Here is a 20,030-nt window from a genome sequence, read left to right as displayed (position 1 = left end):
GAGTTTCTTGTGATTTGAAATAAACTCTCTTAGAAACGGCCCTGACATCGAATTCATGAATGATAATAAAAACGATCCATTTTTGAAACGTTTGTTTTTTGGAGAGAAAAAATAGATTAATAGCAATGAAAATAAATTATGATCTAGGGTAAATGAGATCCAAATCTGATTATTATTAACGCCTCATTTTAATGGATAACAAATTAATTATACGGTTTTGAAAATTTAAATCTCAAATAGACGGTGAATTCAGATTATTCCATTCAATAAGTAAGTAACATCACATAATTTTATTGACGAAATAATGTAATTGAAGGAAAATTAGTAGAATGGAATTACGATGATTCACTCATACTATAAAGTAGTTCTACTGAATTAGAATTAGAATTTTCAAATAATAAAAATATATTTTGTGAAAACCAAACTGAATCAAATATATTTTTGTGATACACAGTTTCAATTTATTTCAATTATAATAACTTTTCAAATTCAATATTATTCTCATTATATTTGAAATAATATGTCACATTTTCTTAATTTTTGAAACCTCATTTTTGATTTATGATTCAAATTCATTTAATTTTATACCTATTTTAAAATATATCTCACAATATTTCAAGCAATATTACACTTAAATGTCACTAAAATTCTTTTTTATTTAATTTTGTATCCTAATTAATTTCCTCATCGTAAATTTTAAATTCTCCTGATGAATATTACCGATAATGACGTACATTATAAAAGACCAATGAAAATTCTTTTAGTTAAATTTCAATTCCATTTGTATTTTATTCTCATTTTTAAACTAATGTTCCGCTGGCGATGTCTTAAATAACAGTATACATTTTAAGATAAGTAACTTCTGAATCTTCACATTTTTGCTTTATGTAACATTAACAAAGCATCAGTAAAATTAAGCTGATGTATTTTTATACATAAACAACGCTTATTCAAAGCAAGTAGTAATTTTTATATACCATGCCAGGATGCATAATTCTATTTCGGACGTGTTTGATTGCTATCCTTAGAAGAATAAGTCTTGAATAAAAGATGTTTATATACATGCATGCTCATTTGCTGTCATAAAATAAACGATATTGATCATCATTATCAATAAACATGAGGATATAAATATTTTTCTATTGTCCTTTCTATATTTTATTTAAATGTTCGGGAATTTTTTTCGCTTGAAAGATTGAAGGTCGGAGCGCAATCAAGGTTCAGCGATTGTAGGATTTAGTATATCTCTACTGACAATAAAAGAGAGAGCATGTCTCTGTGTGTGAATATGATAGAGTTCTACGAACTAGATAGTGTGTTTTATAGCAACCAAATTTCCCACAAATATATCTTGCAGGATGATAAATGCAAATAGGAGAGGAGATTTTCGAAATTTCAGTGGGATTTGAATTAGTTAAGAATTAATGGAAGGCATTTTTCAACTTAAAATATTATTGCATAAAGTTGACTATTCGGCCACCAGAAAAAGCTAGTATTAGAAAAGCAGCATCATAAAATGAAAAAAAATGTATAAAAAATGTAAATAATAATCTATTTTTATGTATATGTATATAAATGTAAATAAATATCTATTTTTTAAATATGACATAGACTTCATGTAATTGTAAGATTTGGTTATTTAATTATTTTATAATCTAATACATTAAAAGCAAAACATTTAGAACATTTATTAAAACATTTACTATACATATTAAATTTTTTGTTGAAAACTGCCAATGTTAAATATTTTAACTGTGCTTATTATATCTTTATATTCTGCTTATGATATTAGGTTAATTCTTTTAAAATCATATAAATTTATTACATTAAAAAATTTTGAGGATTTCACACTTGATCTTAAAATGGGTCTCTTTTTTTTTTTTTTTTTTTTTTTTAGTAGGCTTACGTATGTGTTGGCTAAATTGCCCAAAGTCAGTGCCTTTCCAGCTCACGTGATATTGTTTTTCGGATACATGAGCTTTAGGGTAGTAAACACTTATTTCAAAACTGATTTTCATGGATTGGTATGCGGATATCATACTAAGAAAAACTTTAATTTTTCTTGGCAAAAATTATATTTATCTTATATATTTTAATTAATATGTATAAAGATTTTAATTTATTAGATAAATTCTAGTAGGGAACTGAATTTATTTTTTGATTAAATCAATATAGTTTTCCGATTTTGAAACAAATTTTACTGCAGAAATAAAAAAAATAATTTCATCAAATTAAACAAATCAAAATTCAAGACATCAAGATTTACAACAGATTTAATAAATCATCTGATAATACAAGTTTCTGTGCCAGCCTTGAATGCAAATACTGCAAGCACTTGCGCAGATTCTGTAGTTTCTTGTCCCCGATGCTTGTATTTCTTATTATCTTCACCGATGATTATGAAGATAATATCTTCCAATCTGAGATTGCTTTTTGGAGACTTGGTTTCAATAAATATTGAAATCACAATGAATAAAGATCTTCCTTCAGGTTCTTAACAGTAATTTATGTTTCATCAGTAATCGTATATGAAGGATTTACATTGCCTTTCTTTTCATTCAACTCCACCTAAAATAATGAATACGGTAAACATTTTATATAAGCAATAAATTCAGTATTTCCGCATTTATTAATTTAATTCTTTTTTTTAATTTGCATATATATAAGTAAAAACCTTTTTTCTTTGAGTAGTGTTGAAATTTGTCTCTTCCCACTCTTCTCAAGGTTTAATTACTATAATTTTAACTGCATAATGTTCAGTTTCAGTATTATGTGAAAATCACACGCCTAAAAAGTAATATCGAGTTAGATATTTTTTTGGAACATGTCATTCTTCCACCACGTAAAAATTCGATGAGTTCAAATGTTTCATTTTTCTGTCTTCATACTGATGGTTATTTCTTCAAAAACTTAAAATTATCTCAGGAACCAACTTTTTGCTTAACAATAAAGAAACGAAACAAAGTTGTGATTTAAGAAAATTCTCTGTCCTTACTTAGCATCAAGCATTTCTTAGATTTATAATGTTTTTATTTTTTTTAGAAACAGCAAAACTACTTTCATTAAATTGAATCCTGAAATTCGAAATTAAGAGCTAACGAAGCAATACTAATATTTTTATGTTTTACAAAAAGATGATAAGTACGAAAATTTTTGTTCGAACGGAGCAACAGTCTTCGTTTTATAGTCTTCTTATCGAAAGAAAAAAAAAAGTTGTATTTTTATTTTCAACCAAATATTTTTTCGCAATTTTTTTACAATAAAAGTTTAATGATAATATCACGTAGGTACTCTAGTGTGGAAACTCAATGACACACACAAGAAGTAGAGCTAAACTAATTTATTAACTCAACTCTGAACTCAGAACACAGTGACTGACAGATCTCCTGCTTTTATACTAGCAGGGAAAGTTCCAGAATACTTTTCTGGATACAGCAAGAAAAGTCCAGAACACTTGTCTGGTAAACTAAAGAAAGGTCCAGAATCTTCTGGAATATAAAATAAAGGAAAACATAAAATCAAGGAATTAAATATTTACACATACTGTGATTCGCATTGTTTCTAGCTGTATTCGAACTTACGATCTCATAATTATGAGATCAGAGCAGTTGACTCACCATTAGGCCATGGTGAGTCAACTGCCTCTTTTCAATGCGGCAATAAAGTAAGAAATTAACAATCCATAAACAAAGCAAAATTAAGTTAAAATTATAAATAATCTTAATTTATATAGATATTTTCACTCAAAATAACATTACATATTACATTACATTTTATTAAAAACTTTATGTGTGGAAGATGATGTAGAAATATGTATCATTCCACATAAAAATTAGATTTTTTCTACTCCTACTTGTAGAAATATACTTTGCAAAGGACTCTTCTACTTTAGAAGACTTTCTATGATTTCGATATGCAAATCAAAATTAAATGAAATTTAACAAAATATTTATTTATTAACTAATAGAATTAATTATACAATGGAACATAAAGGTCAGTAAAAGAAAGGTGTCATAATAATAATTCTCTATTTGTTGTATGACACAGTTTTATTTTAAACCAGCTAAAAAAACATTTTTTTTGTCTAGAAAAATAATTAAATTGAACAATAGTTATGGAATTTTGTATTCAAAGATTGATAGTATTTGAAAAATCGCTTGGTTTGTTATTTCATATTTTTATAAATATTTGATAAATTCACAAGATTTATACATTTTTGGGTGAATAGTAGGATAATCGAAGGCATTTGAATATTCTTGTTTTCATAAAATTATTACTCATCCACTTCTTTAATTATGACTTCTGAAACTAATGAACTTACCTCGTTACATTTCGATTTCTTGGCATTTTCCTTAGGCTTAAAGTAGAGATTTCGGACAAATGGACTCATGTACTCGGGTTTGACGTCAGGTAGAGAAATCAAATAACCTTTGTAAGAATAAAATATAAAAATTACGTGCTTTTCTCTAATCTCAATACGCATATTCTTTCATTGAACTGATTTATTTACTAATTATTATTAGAAAGAATATATTATTCTTTCTGTACACTACAATTCAACAGAAATTTAATACAAAAGGCCATACGCTAGAACCAAAGGAAGAATTATAACAGCACCAGCAATATTACCTGCAACTGACTGCTCATACCAGTTAACGCTTGCATGGATAATACGAATTTAAGAATGTTTCGAATAAACTATTAAAATATTAATTCATATAAATTGTATATTTATCATAAAAGCGTGCTAAAACATTATCTGAGATGATATTATACAAATTATAGATATTAATGAATATTATTCAAATGTCATTGCCAAAAATTGAACAGAAGAAACACATATAATTATGACAAAAAAGAAATATTTTTATATCGGCAGTGCTTTAGTAAATATTAAATTTTATAATTCATCTGAAACATTTCATGACATATTTAAATGCCCGATATATATAAAAAAATATTTTTCTACCAAATAAAAATTTAGTGACGATATAGTCATTCTTGCAAAGGTATTAAAAAATAATTTTTTTTTAAATTTCTCTATTCTATTACCCATTTGTAATAAGATATTCACTCGAGAATTATTATAACATTACAAAAAATTTTATTCAAAATTTATAGGGGAAAAAACACCAAAAAAGGCATCAATGAATTTTAATAAGAAGGCTAAAATTTTGGTCAAATATACTCACACATTAAAATTAATTACAGTTGAAAAATAGACTTATAACACCAGCAAATCAACAATTCTACCCACATCTAATACAATAAGAGCCAAAGGGAGAACTGATAATCAATTCGTCGATATTACCTAATTGCCCTAAATAATTAATGCAGAGCCATATGGAGCTAAATAACCAGCAGTGAAAACTACACGAGTAACAAATATGCTATTTCCAAACATTTCTATCTGTATTCTATTTTATGTTCTGTATTGTGTTTTGAAATTAATATTATAGTGCTGTCATAGTGTAAAGTAATCTTAAACATTGTTCATATTAGCACAATGCAATGAAGAAATATTGTTGTTTCTGTAATTGATCTCAGTGAAATTATATGTAAAGAGATATGTAAGTAATCTGTAAAATCTACAGGGAAATTATATGTAAAGAGATATATAAGTAATCTATAAAGTTTCAGGGAAAACTATAAAAGCTGTAAATAAGTTACTACCAAATATTTCTTTTCTTCTATTTTATGTTCAGCAGTTGATCTCAGTGAAAATCTTCAGTGATCTTCAATTAAAACTACACGAACAACAAATAGGCTGCTACCGAACATTTCTCTCTTTTATTTTATGTTCTGTATTATGTTTTGAAATTAATATTGTAGAGATACTAGTCCTAGTACAAGATATCTTAAATATTGCTTATATTAACGCAACGCAATAAAGCAATGTTGTTCTTTCTGTAATTGAGCTGTAATAGAGGGGAAAAAAATGCAAACTTACTAAGAACATAGCTGGCTAGATAACCAACAATTATTACTATGATGAGGGAAAAAAAAGTTAACCACATGTATGACCACTTATATACTGGAAAGACGTATCTAAAAAGAAAAAATAATAATAAAGTTAATATATAATGCATTATTTATCTTAATTTCCCTGATTAACAACAAATATAGGCATTAAGTATATCGTTATTAAAGCAAATATGAAATAAAAGAGAGCAGACCATTAATGAATTAATAATTTAAATCAAATTAAAATATTGAAACAAAGGATTTTTTATTAATCATATCTGATTTTTTATTAATCATATTTTTCATAATGCATGGTGAATAAGAAGTCATTGAAAGAACGTTTCAGGAGTGGAAAAGCACGCACAAATAAGTATTTCGTATATAAAAAATGTACAAAGAGAAAGTATTGCAATCATTAAAAAAAAAGCACTTTCTAATTAGAGATATCGATGAATCAATTTCATACTTTCCTGAGTTCTAAAAACACATTTTTGGAATTATATCTGTGGACAGACACGATAACACAAAAGCGCTTTGAGCTATACTGATGAAATCTGGTATACTGACTTACTCCAAAGCTGTAGATTTTTGCCGAATTTTTCATTTATTGTATTTACAGGAAGATAAAATTCCGAAAATGTGTTTTTTCGACTCATGGATGACAGAAACGTGAGATACGTCAAAATCTTGAGTGAATCTATTTTTGTGAAGATTGTAATACTGTATATACGGAAAAGAGACAAATGCCGCTGTTTAAATAAATAAAATTTAGTATGTGACCTTGTTACTACAATTGTACTATCAGCAGACGAATTGTACTGTATCAGGTGAAAAAAAATAACGTGATCAAAATGTGTATTTGGCTTTTCTTTACTGTGCAACAAAACATAAATCTTTCATGTGTGTAAAGAATGAAATAAAAAATGAGGAGGTGAAAATAAAAATCTGAGCATTTGTGATGTTCATGGCCATGAACATGGTTTACAATTTCATCCGAGTGATAACACCTGCATTCAAAAACACACAAAGCAAGTTCTGGAAAGTACACTTTTGCTGGTCACGCTTTTATTTAATTGGGAGGATCTTAAACTCTAGTCTTAATTTACCCTTCGTATGCATGAAAGATTTGAAGGTGTAAAGAGAAAATGCTTCGTATTATAATGAGATGGATTCACGCATAGATGTAATATGCGTACCCAAGAGAAATGTCATTGAGAAATTATGCAGGGTGATACTGATTCTTTAAATTTCCTTTTGTATAGTAATAATACTCAATTTTTTTTTATTCAGTTAACCAGCATTTCATCAGAAAATATATCTAAGAGATTTCGGCTTTCTTTATAAGCAATTATTTTAAAACCTTAATGCATATATAGGTGTAAACCAAATACCAAAATCAAAACGCAATAGATTGATACTCCTGAATGTATAGAATATCCATAAAACAATTTTTCCTATCTAGAGGCAGATTTAGCTAAAAATAATGGATGAAGTCGTGGTCACCAAATATTGTATAAAATGTTTACATTTGCTTAATATCTTTACTTTGTACAACTTTTCTTATCTAGAGGCAGATTTAGCTAAAAATAATGGATGAAGTCGTGGTCACCAAATATTGTATAAAATGTTTACATTTGCTTAATATCTTTACTTTGTACAACTTTTCTTATCTAGAGGCAGATTTAGCTAAAAATAATGGATGAAGTCGTGGTCACCAAATATTGTATAAAATGTTTACATTTGCTTAATATCTTTACTTTGTACAACTTTTCTTATCTAGAGGCAGATTTAGCTAAAAATAATGGATGAAGTCGTGGTCACCAAATATTGTATAAAATGTTTACATTTGCTTAATATCTTTACTTTGTACAATTTTTCTTATCTAGAGGCAGATTTAGCTAAAAATAATGGATGAAGTCGTGGTCACCAAATATTGTATAAAATGTTTACATTTGCTTAATATCTTTACTTTGTACAACTTTTCTTATCTAGAGGCAGATTTAGCTAAAAATAATGGATGAAGTCGTGGTCACCAAATATTGTATAAAATGTTTACATTTGCTTAATATCTTTACTTTGTACAACTTTTCTTATTTAGAGGCAGATTTAGCTAAAAATAATGGATGAAGTCGTGGTCACCAAATATTGTATAAAATGTTTACATTTGCTTAATATCTTTACTTTGTACAACTTTTCTTATCTAGAGGCAGATTTAGCTAAAAATAATGAATGAAGTCGTGGTCACCAAATATTGTATAAAATGTTTACATTTGCTTAATATCTTTACTTTGTACAACTTTTCTTATCTAGAGGCAGATTTAGCTAAAAATAATGAATGAAGTCGTGGTCACCAAATATTGTATAAAATGTTTACATTTCTTAATATCTTTACTTTGTACAACTTTTCTTATCTAGAGGCAGATTTAGCTAAAAATAATGAATGAAGTCGTGGTCACCAAATATTGTATAAAATGTTTACATTTGCTTAATATCTTTACTTTGTACAACTTTTCTTATCTAGAGGCAGATTTAGCTAAAAATAATGGATGAAGTCGTGGTCACCAAATATTGTATAAAATGTTTACATTTGCTTAATATCTTTACTTTGTACAACTTTTCTTATCTAGAGGCAGATTTAGCTAAAAATAATGGATGAAGTCGTGGTCACCAAATGTTGTATAAAATGTTTACATTTGCTTAATATCTTTATTTCGTGCAACTTTTCTTATCTAGAGGCAGATTTAGCTAAAAATAATGGATGAAGTCGTGGTCATCAAACATTTTATAAAATGTTTACATTTGCTTAATCTCTTTATTTCGTGCAACTTTTCTTATCTAGAGGCAGATTTAGCTAAAAATAATGGATGAAGTCGTGGTCACCAAATATTGTATAAAATGTTTACATTTGCTTAATCTCTTTATTTCGTGCAACTTTTCTTATCTAGAGGCAGATTTAGCTAAAAATAATGGATGAAGTCGTGGTCACCAAATATTGTATAAAATGTTTACATTTGCTTAATATCTTTACTTTGTACAACTTTTCTTATCTAGAGGCAGATTTAGCTAAAAATAATGGATGAAGTCGTGGTCATCAAACATTTTATAAAATGTTTACATTTGCTTAATCTCTTTATTTCGTGCAATGTTTTAGAAACAGTCTCTTTTTTAAAGGGCTATCTAAATTCACGTGGAAAAATAAAATTGGAAACAAAAATATTTGAGAATTCATTCATTATAAATAGGGAAAAGATGTTTGCATATTCACTTATACTACATCACAAAAAACGATTTTTTCATAATTAATATTCCTAAAAATAATCAGGAAATAAATCGAGCTATACTTAATAAATATGAATCCCGTTACTTTTCATCTTCTATAAAAGGAAGAGAATGTGTGATGTTTTCTAAAAGAGTTGATGGTGTCGTGACTTGGAAAAATTCTATGCTTGAATTTGTAGAACATCCTGAAGTACTTCGTGATAAAGTCGGGATTTTAGCTTTCGCCACATAAGAGCCAAATCCCATCCATAAATATATAATGACACCTGTTATGAAGCCAACCAGAGTACCCTATAATAATACAAACAAAAATTTAAATTTAAAAAAATCAAAATAAGAAAATTAGAAACGAAAACCTAGAAATCATTCATATAACGAAGCATAATAGAAAGATACAAAGGAAACAGAGACCCAAGAAAAAATATAGGAAACAGAGACCCAAGAAAAAATATAGGAAACAGAGACCCAAAAGTAAATAAAATTAACACCGGCAATTATGTACTTGTATTTTAAAAAACTGATAAAAATATAATATGTCACAAGCTTTAAGATTATACTTTTAAGTGTAGTTAAACAGAGCTTAATATAAATTTTACCAGCTAAAATTTCTACAGTGATCTCATAATACAAGTTGGCCATTAAAGTGCGGCTTGGAATTTGAGTTCTTCATGTTCTTGACATCCTTCAGTAACGTTGAACCATTCTCATGATACTAAAATATATGTATCAATTTATAATGAAATCGGAATATGAAATTTGTGCTAAGTCCAAACGGCTAAAAATATGGAAATCATTCGTGATGAGAAAAATGATGCAAAGTATCTAATATCAGAAAGCATAGCTAAAAAGTTGAAACACAATTTTAATACCCAACATTTTTTTATAAAACTAAAAAGTTTAAATGAATAGTTTTGAAAAACGAATCATTCGAGTTTATTTCATACATTGAAAACACATTCGACGCTATGAAGCAAATCTTGGACACTATACGACGATGCGCAAAATAATAAAAAAACAGCTACAAAATGAACAAAAAGAGACAAATATCCCCTCAGTTAATAGGTGCTTTAAGTGTGACCAACTTTTAGCCATATGAAAATAATATGGAATTCATAATGTGTGTCAGATATCAATATGCCGGCGTCCTGGCATAGGGGTAGCGCGTCTTCCCCGTGATCTGGGCGTCCCGGGTTCGAGTCCCAGTTTGGGCATGGTTGTTCTTCTGTTGTTCTATCTGTGAGATGTGTGAATGTGCCCTCCTGTAAAAAGGGGTTGTGCAAGCGAATGAGTGATGCGTGAGTGGCAAAGTCGTACTCTTGGCCCTAGTTGGCGCTGCTATAAAAAATAAGAGACGTTCCCCTCAGGCTTAAATCGTTGTCTTCGTAACAGTGGGCTTGTCAGTGGCAAGTGCCATAACAAACAAACAACAAGATATCAATATGGGCCTAATTTCAAGTACATTATTATGAATCACCGTGTCTCAGTCAGTCTAACTTCTGAAATGTAAAATATGAGTGTATGTGTGTATGTATGTAATGATATATCATTAATTTATTTAATTCTCATTTAATTTTCCTTTCTTTTATCTTAGAATCGTACATATTACTGTATCTAATATTTTTTCTTATTTTCTTATCCAAATTAATTATTAGTTCTATTATTTAATTATTACCAAAACGTGCTCTGAAATCAACGCGCTCTCTTTCTCAACAAGAAATTACTTTTTCTTTGTTTTCCTATACCGCAAACGAAGACATACGAATCCTCGGCGCCTGTACAGGTTTCTCAAAGATACCTGCGATTCCCTTCCTTAAGTCGATGTGTGATCAATAAAATCGATATCTGAATGTCATAGTAAAAATACTGAAACAAAAAATTCTATACTTTTCTCTTATACTTCGATGTAAACTAATGTCTAACTACCTTCCTTATACAAATTATGTCTGTCGGATGAAGTAAATAGAAGTTAAAATTTCTTCTGCCATACATCTGTAAAATTATGTTTATATATACATATATATACCCTTGTTTCGAGTCAAATATAGTAAAACGAACAAACCAAAATGTCGTTTGCACTCTGTTGTAAGCTTGGGTGGAATATATATGAAAAAAGCTGCCAAAAGCGTCGATGCCTTATATTTTATACAAAGAAGGTCACCACACTAAAAATATTGCTCTAAATAGTATTCTGCATGTGCACATTAATATCTCTTGAGCAGTAATGAAATATTCAAAATACATTTTCTGTGCGTTTGTTATACTTACTAATGTCTGTGTTTTTGATCCAAAAACACCAAAATCTTCTCCATTGGATGTTTTCATGACTATTTGTTTTGCATGTAATTTATCTCCTCTTACTTTTTACAGTTTATGATATTTATTTTTATTTCATTCGTTATTTTTAGATGTAGATACTTCGAAACAGAAAAAATTGTTCCATAAACGCATTATTGTTTTAAGATTGGATGTCAATTCTTGCTTTAATTTCAATTTTACAGTAATTAAATATGACTCTCTTTGTATTCTTCCTCCTTCTTTGTGTGTATATATATATATATATATATATATATATATATATATATATATATATATATATATATATATATATATATATATATATATATATATATATATATATATATATATATATATATATATATATATATATATGTATGTATGTGTGTGTGTGTGTGTAAAGATATTTTAAACTCTTAATTTAAACCAAATTAATTTCCAAGATTTTATCTTAATTTAGCCATAGTAACTTCCTTCTAAAAATATTCTCTTATTTCGTGATCCAATTCCACTTTCGGTTTAATTAATTCCTTTATAAAACTAATGTGCCATCAATACTACGTATCAAACGAAAGTGATACTTCCGTTACCCTTGTCAAAGGTCAACATATGTATTCCGTCGGTACGTGGCCTGAAATCTCATGTTATATAAGACTAGTGATCATTTGTTTCGTTGTTTCATTACTTCTGCTTTTGTGTCGCACTGTAGCGGACGTGCCTTGTCCGCGTCTCTGCTTGTAAATAATTATGCTTTCACGAAATGGATATTAAAATTAATTAAAAAATATAACATATCTCTTCGACGTCTTCGAACCTGCATTCTGTTTTACACACACACACACGCACACACACACACACACACACACACACACACACACACACACACACACACACACACACACACACACACACACACACACACACACAGACACAGACACACACACACACATATATTGACTTCAACAAGACCTTTATAAAAATAAAAGATTTGATTCTCTTTTGTTTTGAAAATATTTCTTTCATTCTGGCTCCTAAGAATAAGTAGTAAGTAGATAAACAGAAAATCTTTTGAGCACATAAACTAGCCATTCGTGAGATGAGAAAAAAATTATACAGATTCATTCCAATTACTTACAGGTTCGTTTGCTGTCAAGCTGAACATTCCTAATGCATAAACACCTAGAATCGGACCTCCTACAACGCCAGTGATAATAGTGGCTGCTTCAACAACTCCTCGGAAATTAGCTACGATGAAAGTTACCAGCAAAGTGAGGCCGATGTATCCCACAGCTGTAAAGGAAAAAATATTTGCATCATTTTAGGTTTATAGTGATGATTAAATTTCATAATTAATTTTACTTTAGCTCTTACATTCATTTTCACTTTCTCGTATACAAAGTAAAGAGAAAGTATTGAAATGGTCAAGAAAACTCTTAATTTCTAACTCGAAATTTTAATGAATATTCACGTTTTGAGACCTCATTGAGTTTGATGTTTTTTTGTTTGAAATATGGTTGTCAGTTTGTGAACATGAAAACTAGAAAATGCTTTGAGCTAAACGGATGAAATTTGAGACGTGGACTTGTGGCGGATTTGTGATGAGCGAGGATAGAACCTGGTACCTTGTGGTTCGCAATCCAGTAACATGACCATGATACAAAAGCAATTGCTCGTGCAGCGTAGCTGTTAACTAGCTTATAAGCTTTCATCACAGACTTATGATCAAATTTGTAGATTTCTGCCAAATTTTGAACGAAATCAGTTCACAGGAAGTACAGCCGTTTGGCTGTTCGATGAGATAGAAGCTTGATAATTCCGATCGTAAAGTACTCGGTAAATAAAATCCAGTACGCATATTTGGCATCTAAAAAAATAACAATTTTGAACTAAGTTTGTCAAATAGCTGACCGCCTGCCGATTTGTATTGTTGCATGCATATAAATGGAGTAACTCATAAATGTAATGATGTATGTCAGTGAAATTCTTTATGATATTTTGCGATTACAGTTGTAATTCTAAATTTTGATTTCATTTGGTCGGTAAAAAAGGCATTCGAAATTTATATTCACATGATATATTGGTAAAAATGTTAGAATATATATATTTCGTAACTACACTCATGTCCAAAATTAAGGTCACAGACATAAAATCTGCGAAAAATGAAAAACTATTCACTGTGTTGTCCCGAAATTTGGCATAGAGGTACACTACAATGGAAGAAAGAACATAGACACATAACAACATGGAAAAGATTTTAATTGGGAATTAAGGAACAGGTTATATCAAAGAGTGTTAAATTATGAATCAGGGATAAAGCATTTATCTCGGGGAAAGCCTGTCTAATATGGAGTATGCTATACAGGCTTCACAACCAGCTTTCATACTGCTTATGAGGGTGTCAATAAATGCTTGGGGCAACAAAGCCCATTCTTCCAAAAGCGCGACTTTTAACTCTTAGAGGGTATTAGGAGGGGGTTACGCTGTGCAATGACTCTTCCGAGACCATCCCAAATATGTTCAATAGGATTAGGATCCGGAGATCTCGATTGCCAGTCCATACGTCGAATATCCTCTTCCTCAAGAAAATCATCAAGGATCTGGGTTCTGTGTGGACGCGCGTTATCGTCCATAAACATGAAGTCTGGGCCAAAAGCACCCCAGAACAACCTCACATAGGCTTCAAGGATCTCATCCCTATAGCGATGTGCATTGACAGTACCCACATCGAAGACGTGCAGTGGTGTACAACTGCCCAATGTTATGCCACCCCAGACAAGGATTCCTCTGCCACCAAATCTGTCGATTTCTTTTACGTAGGATGGATGATTTCGAGCTCCTCACTCTTTCCAGATGAAGATTCTACGAGTGTCACTCTGTGCGGTAAATCTCGACTCATCACAGAAAAGAACACGCACCCATTCTTGCTATGCCCAAGACTGATGTGTTCGGCACCAGAACAACCGGGCTTTTCTGTTGGATGCAGTCAAAGGGACGCACTCAACTGGTCGCCGGGCATAAAGGGCCATCTCTGCTAGACGTCTGTATACTATTTGTCTGGAAATTCTTATTAAAGACGCAGCAGCAAGGTCACAAACAAGTTGAGGAGCTGTTGTCAGCCTATGCCGTAGTGAACTTAATGTCAAATAGCGATCCTGTGCAGGCGTCGTTGCTCTGTGACAGCCTTGGCCGGCCTTCCTGGTTACAGTACCACTTGTTTGGAATTGATTCCACAACCTGAATACCACTTTCGGTGCCACTTGTAACTATCGAGCCACCTCCGCCTGAGACTGCCCAGCTTCAAGCCTGCGAACGGCTCTCCATCTCAAGGAATCGTCTAAACGATTATGAGAACTCATTTTCACTGGAAACAGGTAAATTTTTTTTTTAAATTCAATATTCACAAAATTGCAAGGAAAACTCCTAGATGCCTAAACGGTCTAATTTCAGTAGTTCCTCAAAAACTAACGCTAAACAACATTTTTTTCCCACAACAAAGGTTAATATCGTGTTATCGGTCCTTCACAATATACAAAATATAATTTGTGTAAATTTTACTGGTAGCTACTTAGAATGACTTTGAAAAACATTTTTGTGACCTTAATTTTGGACATGAGTGCATTTTTGCTAATTCGATAAAAGACATTTACTAAAGGTTCATAATTTTATGCTAGGAGAGGAAAACAAGACTTTATTATAGAGTACGCGAGTAGATTTCATGGAGATCACCCCTACTGTTTTTATCATTAAACTCACATGGAATCATTTCAGTTTAAAATTAGAAGATAATTATTGGTCATTTCATTTCATTTATTACTAAAAAGTACTACTTTTAATATAGAAATATTTCTTTGTGTATAAGCTATTACTCTTATACGATAACAATTCCTATATAAGATTAAAGGAAATGTAGCTATTATTTATTTCATCTAAACATTTTCTGCTTTTTTATATTCATTTCCTTTATAAAATGTTTATGCCTAAAATTGTATAAATTATTTTTAAAATATTATTTTACATTTAGATTATATCTTTGATTTCTGGAAATCTACAAAGAGAATGTATTGTTATCATCTTTTGTCTCTCGGATATTCTTAAGACATTCCATCCACTTTCATTGGGCCTCATCCTACGAGTATATCGAGTTGAAGAGCAATGAATTAGCTGATATCATGTCCAGGATTACTGCATTTAAAATCATGTATAGAGATAATGCACTCCTTTACTTTGAAGCCTCTTAATTAAAATTTTTTAAATGGAAGTAAATATAGAAAATCTTCGTATTGATTAAGTGGCTTTGTATCTGGCTGAGGCCCAGGAGAGTCCTTTTAATTCAAGAGTAAACTTTCTAGAAAACTGCAGACGACCCTTTCATGATTTATTGTTAAGATGACTAGTGCTCCATTCGTGTTCACCAGACTTTCCCCTTCCAACATTTGATTATCTAAGTTTTTACAAAAACTATGTTATAAAGGACACAATTTTATTCATCATCTTTTTGATGGTTTTTGAATTTATGGAACACTAGACTTTCTAGACTTACTATTAATGAAAGCAATTTTATAATCATCAAAAGTTTGATTTTGAAATTTCAACCTATCTCTACATTTCAAACCTTCCTGATTCCGAAAAGCGCATTTTCAGAATTTTATTGGTGAACGCGATAATTGAAATATGTTTTGAGCTATAAGGATGAAATTCGGAATGTCTTCTTTATACCAAATTTGTAGATTTCTGTCAAATTTTGAATAACATTCAAAATAGGAAGAATGTCGTTCTCTCTGTTTGACCAGCTGCAAGAGAACACGATAACGATAAGACGTGAAGAATTAAATAAAATTTCGTACATAGTTTTAGCGCCGGAAATTCTTATTGTTTGCAAATTTTGAAACGCATTCTTTGTTTAACCATTGGCCTTTCTCATGTATATGAACAAGATAACAATAAGCTGGAGTAGTATCCGGAAAACCTTTTCGTGTGCACTCTAACAAAGATGTTGTCCATCTCCTCTCCTCTTCATAAAATTGTGGATATCCTTATAACATTGAAAGGCCATAAATGCCAAGAATGAATGCTGAAAGTTTTATTTTCAGAGTTGAGATAGTTGTATATCTCATAGTATAGTAAAAGAACAAATAGTTTCTTATTAATTGCAGGACATTATCAAATACGATATATAGATATACAATTTTTTTTAACAAAATCTACAATATTTTGTAAATCTATATCGATATACAAAAATTTAGATTAAGTGTTATAACAATTCTATCTCGTAAGCATGGTATATTTGAGACTTTATTAAACAATTAAAACAGGATCGTCTTCAAGATAAATATTAGAAAAGGATTTACCTAGAAGTTTAGCAGCAAAAGTCATCCAAATGTCAGTAATCTTACAAGGGCAGTAAGGTTTAATGAAATCCTCGACGGTGATACCAGCCAATGAATTGACAGTTGAAGATAAAGTTCCAAGAGACGCGCTGAATATTCCAGCAATGCACAGACCAGTTAAACCCGGAATGCTGCCAAACATTTTTAGTATAGCAAAAGGGAATATCTGAAATATATAGGGAGTAGTCTTGATTTAGATGAACGATTTTTAACACAAGATTAAATTGCATTTTTCACTAATCCAGAAAGAAAAGTGGGTAATTCTAGCAATTTGTATTCAAAATTATCTGTCACATAAAAAAACACTATTATTTATTTTTCCTTATATTGAATTCTTGATTGAAGTAAAAGCATTTTTTAATCTTTTATTAACACTCAAAAAAGTGAAACCTAGTTCGAAAACTAGTTCGTTCTATTTTAATAAACATTCTCTCTTACATTACAATAAATTTATTTATACTTTTACTTAAAAGAATCATATGTAAGTTTTCCAAAATTGTTTTTAACAATTGTATGATTCCAATAAAATCGAAAACTTGTAAGTAAATTTACCATTACCAACTGTTATATGACTTTAATACCCTTTCCAACTCTAATTTCACGATTTATCAGGTACCCAATATATTTCTCTAAAGACCAGATTCAATATAAAAAATATATTATCACATGACAAACAGAGTTTTGTTCATATGGGAAAGGTTATGGTTATTCAGTTTGGTGCAAAGACATATTTGGGTTTCGAGGTCTTTGGAAATAGAACTAGTACGTTTGGTCAATTGATTATGCTTTTCATTTCAAGAATAATCTCACGTGAACCGTTTTTTGGTAAAACACCACTATTTGATTTCCATCTTTCATTACATTTGTTTCTTACTGCCATTTTTGATTTTTCTGCAAATAATAATAATAATAATAATAAATAAAAAAAAATAATAATGGAAATGAATGGAAATATGAATTGGACAGTGACATTGAAATGAAATGCGTCTTAACGTTTTCAAGCTGTTTTTTTTATTCTGAATTTTTGAATAAGAAATGTGAAAAACATATTATTAAAAATTAAACTAAAATGGATTTTGATCAAAATTAGATTTTGTGATTAATAATTTGATTTTAAACCCATATTATAAATTATAAAAAGTAGACTAATTTCTAATTTTAGGAACAATTTTTTCAAATAGATTCCTGGAGAATGCAATGCAAAATTATTTATATTGTCTGAATATATTCTAGATTTTGAAAATAACATTAAAACTTTGGTGAAAATTTATAATAACTGCTTTGTTATCTCTAAAATATTTATTTTAATAGAATTTTGTTTTTAATTCTAGTGCATTTTCCAGTCTCAAGTATACAATTTATTCATACGTAAATTTTCTTTTCCAATTAATAAAAAGTTTGAGCTCTAACGTAGTTCTAATATTTCAAAATTTCCACCAAAACAACAAAAAGTAAGAATTTTTGTAAATTTTTAATAATTAACGCATAGAAGTAATTTTTTATTATAAATAAAAGCAAATTCAAAAAAAATCTATTCAAGTTATTCAATATTATATATTTTGAGAAAAATTGTTCAACCTGTTCGGATACATTAATTTGAATAATATGCACAAAAGTAATGAATGAATATGAATAATATGCACAAAAAATACTTTCAACTTCTGATGAGATTTCGAACAATATTCGATTTTTCAAGATTATTGTGATAGGTCAAATTTGTTTCTACAAAAATATATTTATATCTTGAATGTATATTTGTAATATAAAAAACACATTAATGACAAACAAAATTAATTCATTGGTCTACAAAATCCATATTTGTGTGACATTTTGATTTTGTTTCGTGAAAGAATTTGTTGAATGAATGAATGAATTTGCAAAATAGTAAATTATTATTTTGTATTTCGATAACATGTATTTTATAATAAATCGCTGTTTCAATGAAAAGTGGCTTACTCGAAGCTGAAGTGATTAACAATGAAAATTTGATTTTTACAAAATTTGTATGAGGAAGTACAGCATACTATACTCGTATAATATTGGTATGACTGTGTAATATTAGTAATTTCTAATTAGAGATTTTCTCACTGCATAGGCAACGAGTTACTATTTGTTTTCTGTGTAAATCTTGATTATGTTTCAAACAGCGTTTACTAAACTAAAGATCGTTATCCTTTACTTTCCTTGTTGGACTTCTTGCAAAAACACTATATAACAGTATAGTAACTCATCAACGGTATATTTCTCATTATTTTCGTAACAGTATAACGGTTCATTGAAATTTAAAAGAAAATTTGTAAGGACGTTAGAGAAATTTCGTACTAAAGCAAGTTAAAATTCCCTAAATAGAATAATAAAGGAACATCTAAGGAAAATCAGACTTCGTTTTTCTAATGTAATGAACGAAAGGAGACTTAAAAACATCGAGCCTTACTTGATCGGGTGAGCTGAGCTTTACATTCTCGTCTTCCATCGGATCACAATCATGAAATAAGGCAAAAACAGCTATTCCATCCCAAACCGTAAATATGCGGAAAAGTAACATGAGTGGAAGGCTCAAAAGTAATGCTCTAGGATAAAAAAAATTGATTTTTTTACATAAAATACAATAATAAGAATATTTTATATATAATATTTTAAATTTAACTATGCAAAAAATTACCAATGAAACACTGCAGAATGTGGTTATTGTTCTAAAGGTATTTTTCAAAATATGCATTACGGTAAGATCAAATATATATATATATATATATATATATATATATATATACAAAAGTATTAGAATCAAGTTAATAGGAAAAACAAAAAATCAAAAATAATTATAAAAAATTTAAAAAAGAATCCGGCTTGAAGATTTTTTCAAGGGTCACCCTCAGGCAGGGATTCAAAGAAAGGGATTTTTTCTGTGAGGAAAAACAAACATTGTCTAAAAATGATTCCTCGTGACCCGAAAATCCCCTGAAATTATGCTCAAGAGATATACCATTTTAACAGAAAGGAAATATAAAACAACAAATAAGAAGAAATTAACCACAACAAAGATAACAATAAAAACAAACAATAGCACTAAAATTAAAAATAATTAAAAATAAAAACGAAAAGGCC

The 20,030-nt window shown here is 29.4% G+C and overlaps 1 protein-coding gene across 1 annotated transcript in view; it reads right to left on the bottom strand.

Moving 5' to 3' along the window:
- Window positions 1-2,292: 2,292 nt before the first annotated feature.
- The window catches only part of LOC129978458 (putative sodium-dependent multivitamin transporter), a 35,362-nt gene continuing 17,624 nt past the window's right edge, over window positions 2,293-20,030 (bottom strand). Inside the window, exons 7-13 of the mRNA XM_056090636.1 lie at window positions 19,360-19,495; window positions 16,887-17,091; window positions 12,674-12,828; window positions 9,329-9,534; window positions 5,951-6,048; window positions 4,322-4,428; window positions 2,293-2,568 (exon numbers count right to left, since the gene is read on the bottom strand). Coding sequence (XP_055946611.1) covers window positions 2,506-2,568; window positions 4,322-4,428; window positions 5,951-6,048; window positions 9,329-9,534; window positions 12,674-12,828; window positions 16,887-17,091; window positions 19,360-19,495 — 970 coding nt within the window. The 3' untranslated portion in view covers window positions 2,293-2,505. The remainder of the gene's footprint in view (window positions 2,569-4,321; window positions 4,429-5,950; window positions 6,049-9,328; window positions 9,535-12,673; window positions 12,829-16,886; window positions 17,092-19,359; window positions 19,496-20,030) is intronic.

Source organism: Argiope bruennichi, chromosome 1 (genome assembly GCF_947563725.1).
Source record: "Argiope bruennichi chromosome 1, qqArgBrue1.1, whole genome shotgun sequence".
NCBI classification, from domain to species: Eukaryota; Metazoa; Arthropoda; class Arachnida; order Araneae; family Araneidae; genus Argiope; species Argiope bruennichi.
The sequence above is the reverse complement of the archived record's forward strand: the minus strand, read 5'-3'. Positions and strand labels throughout refer to the sequence as shown.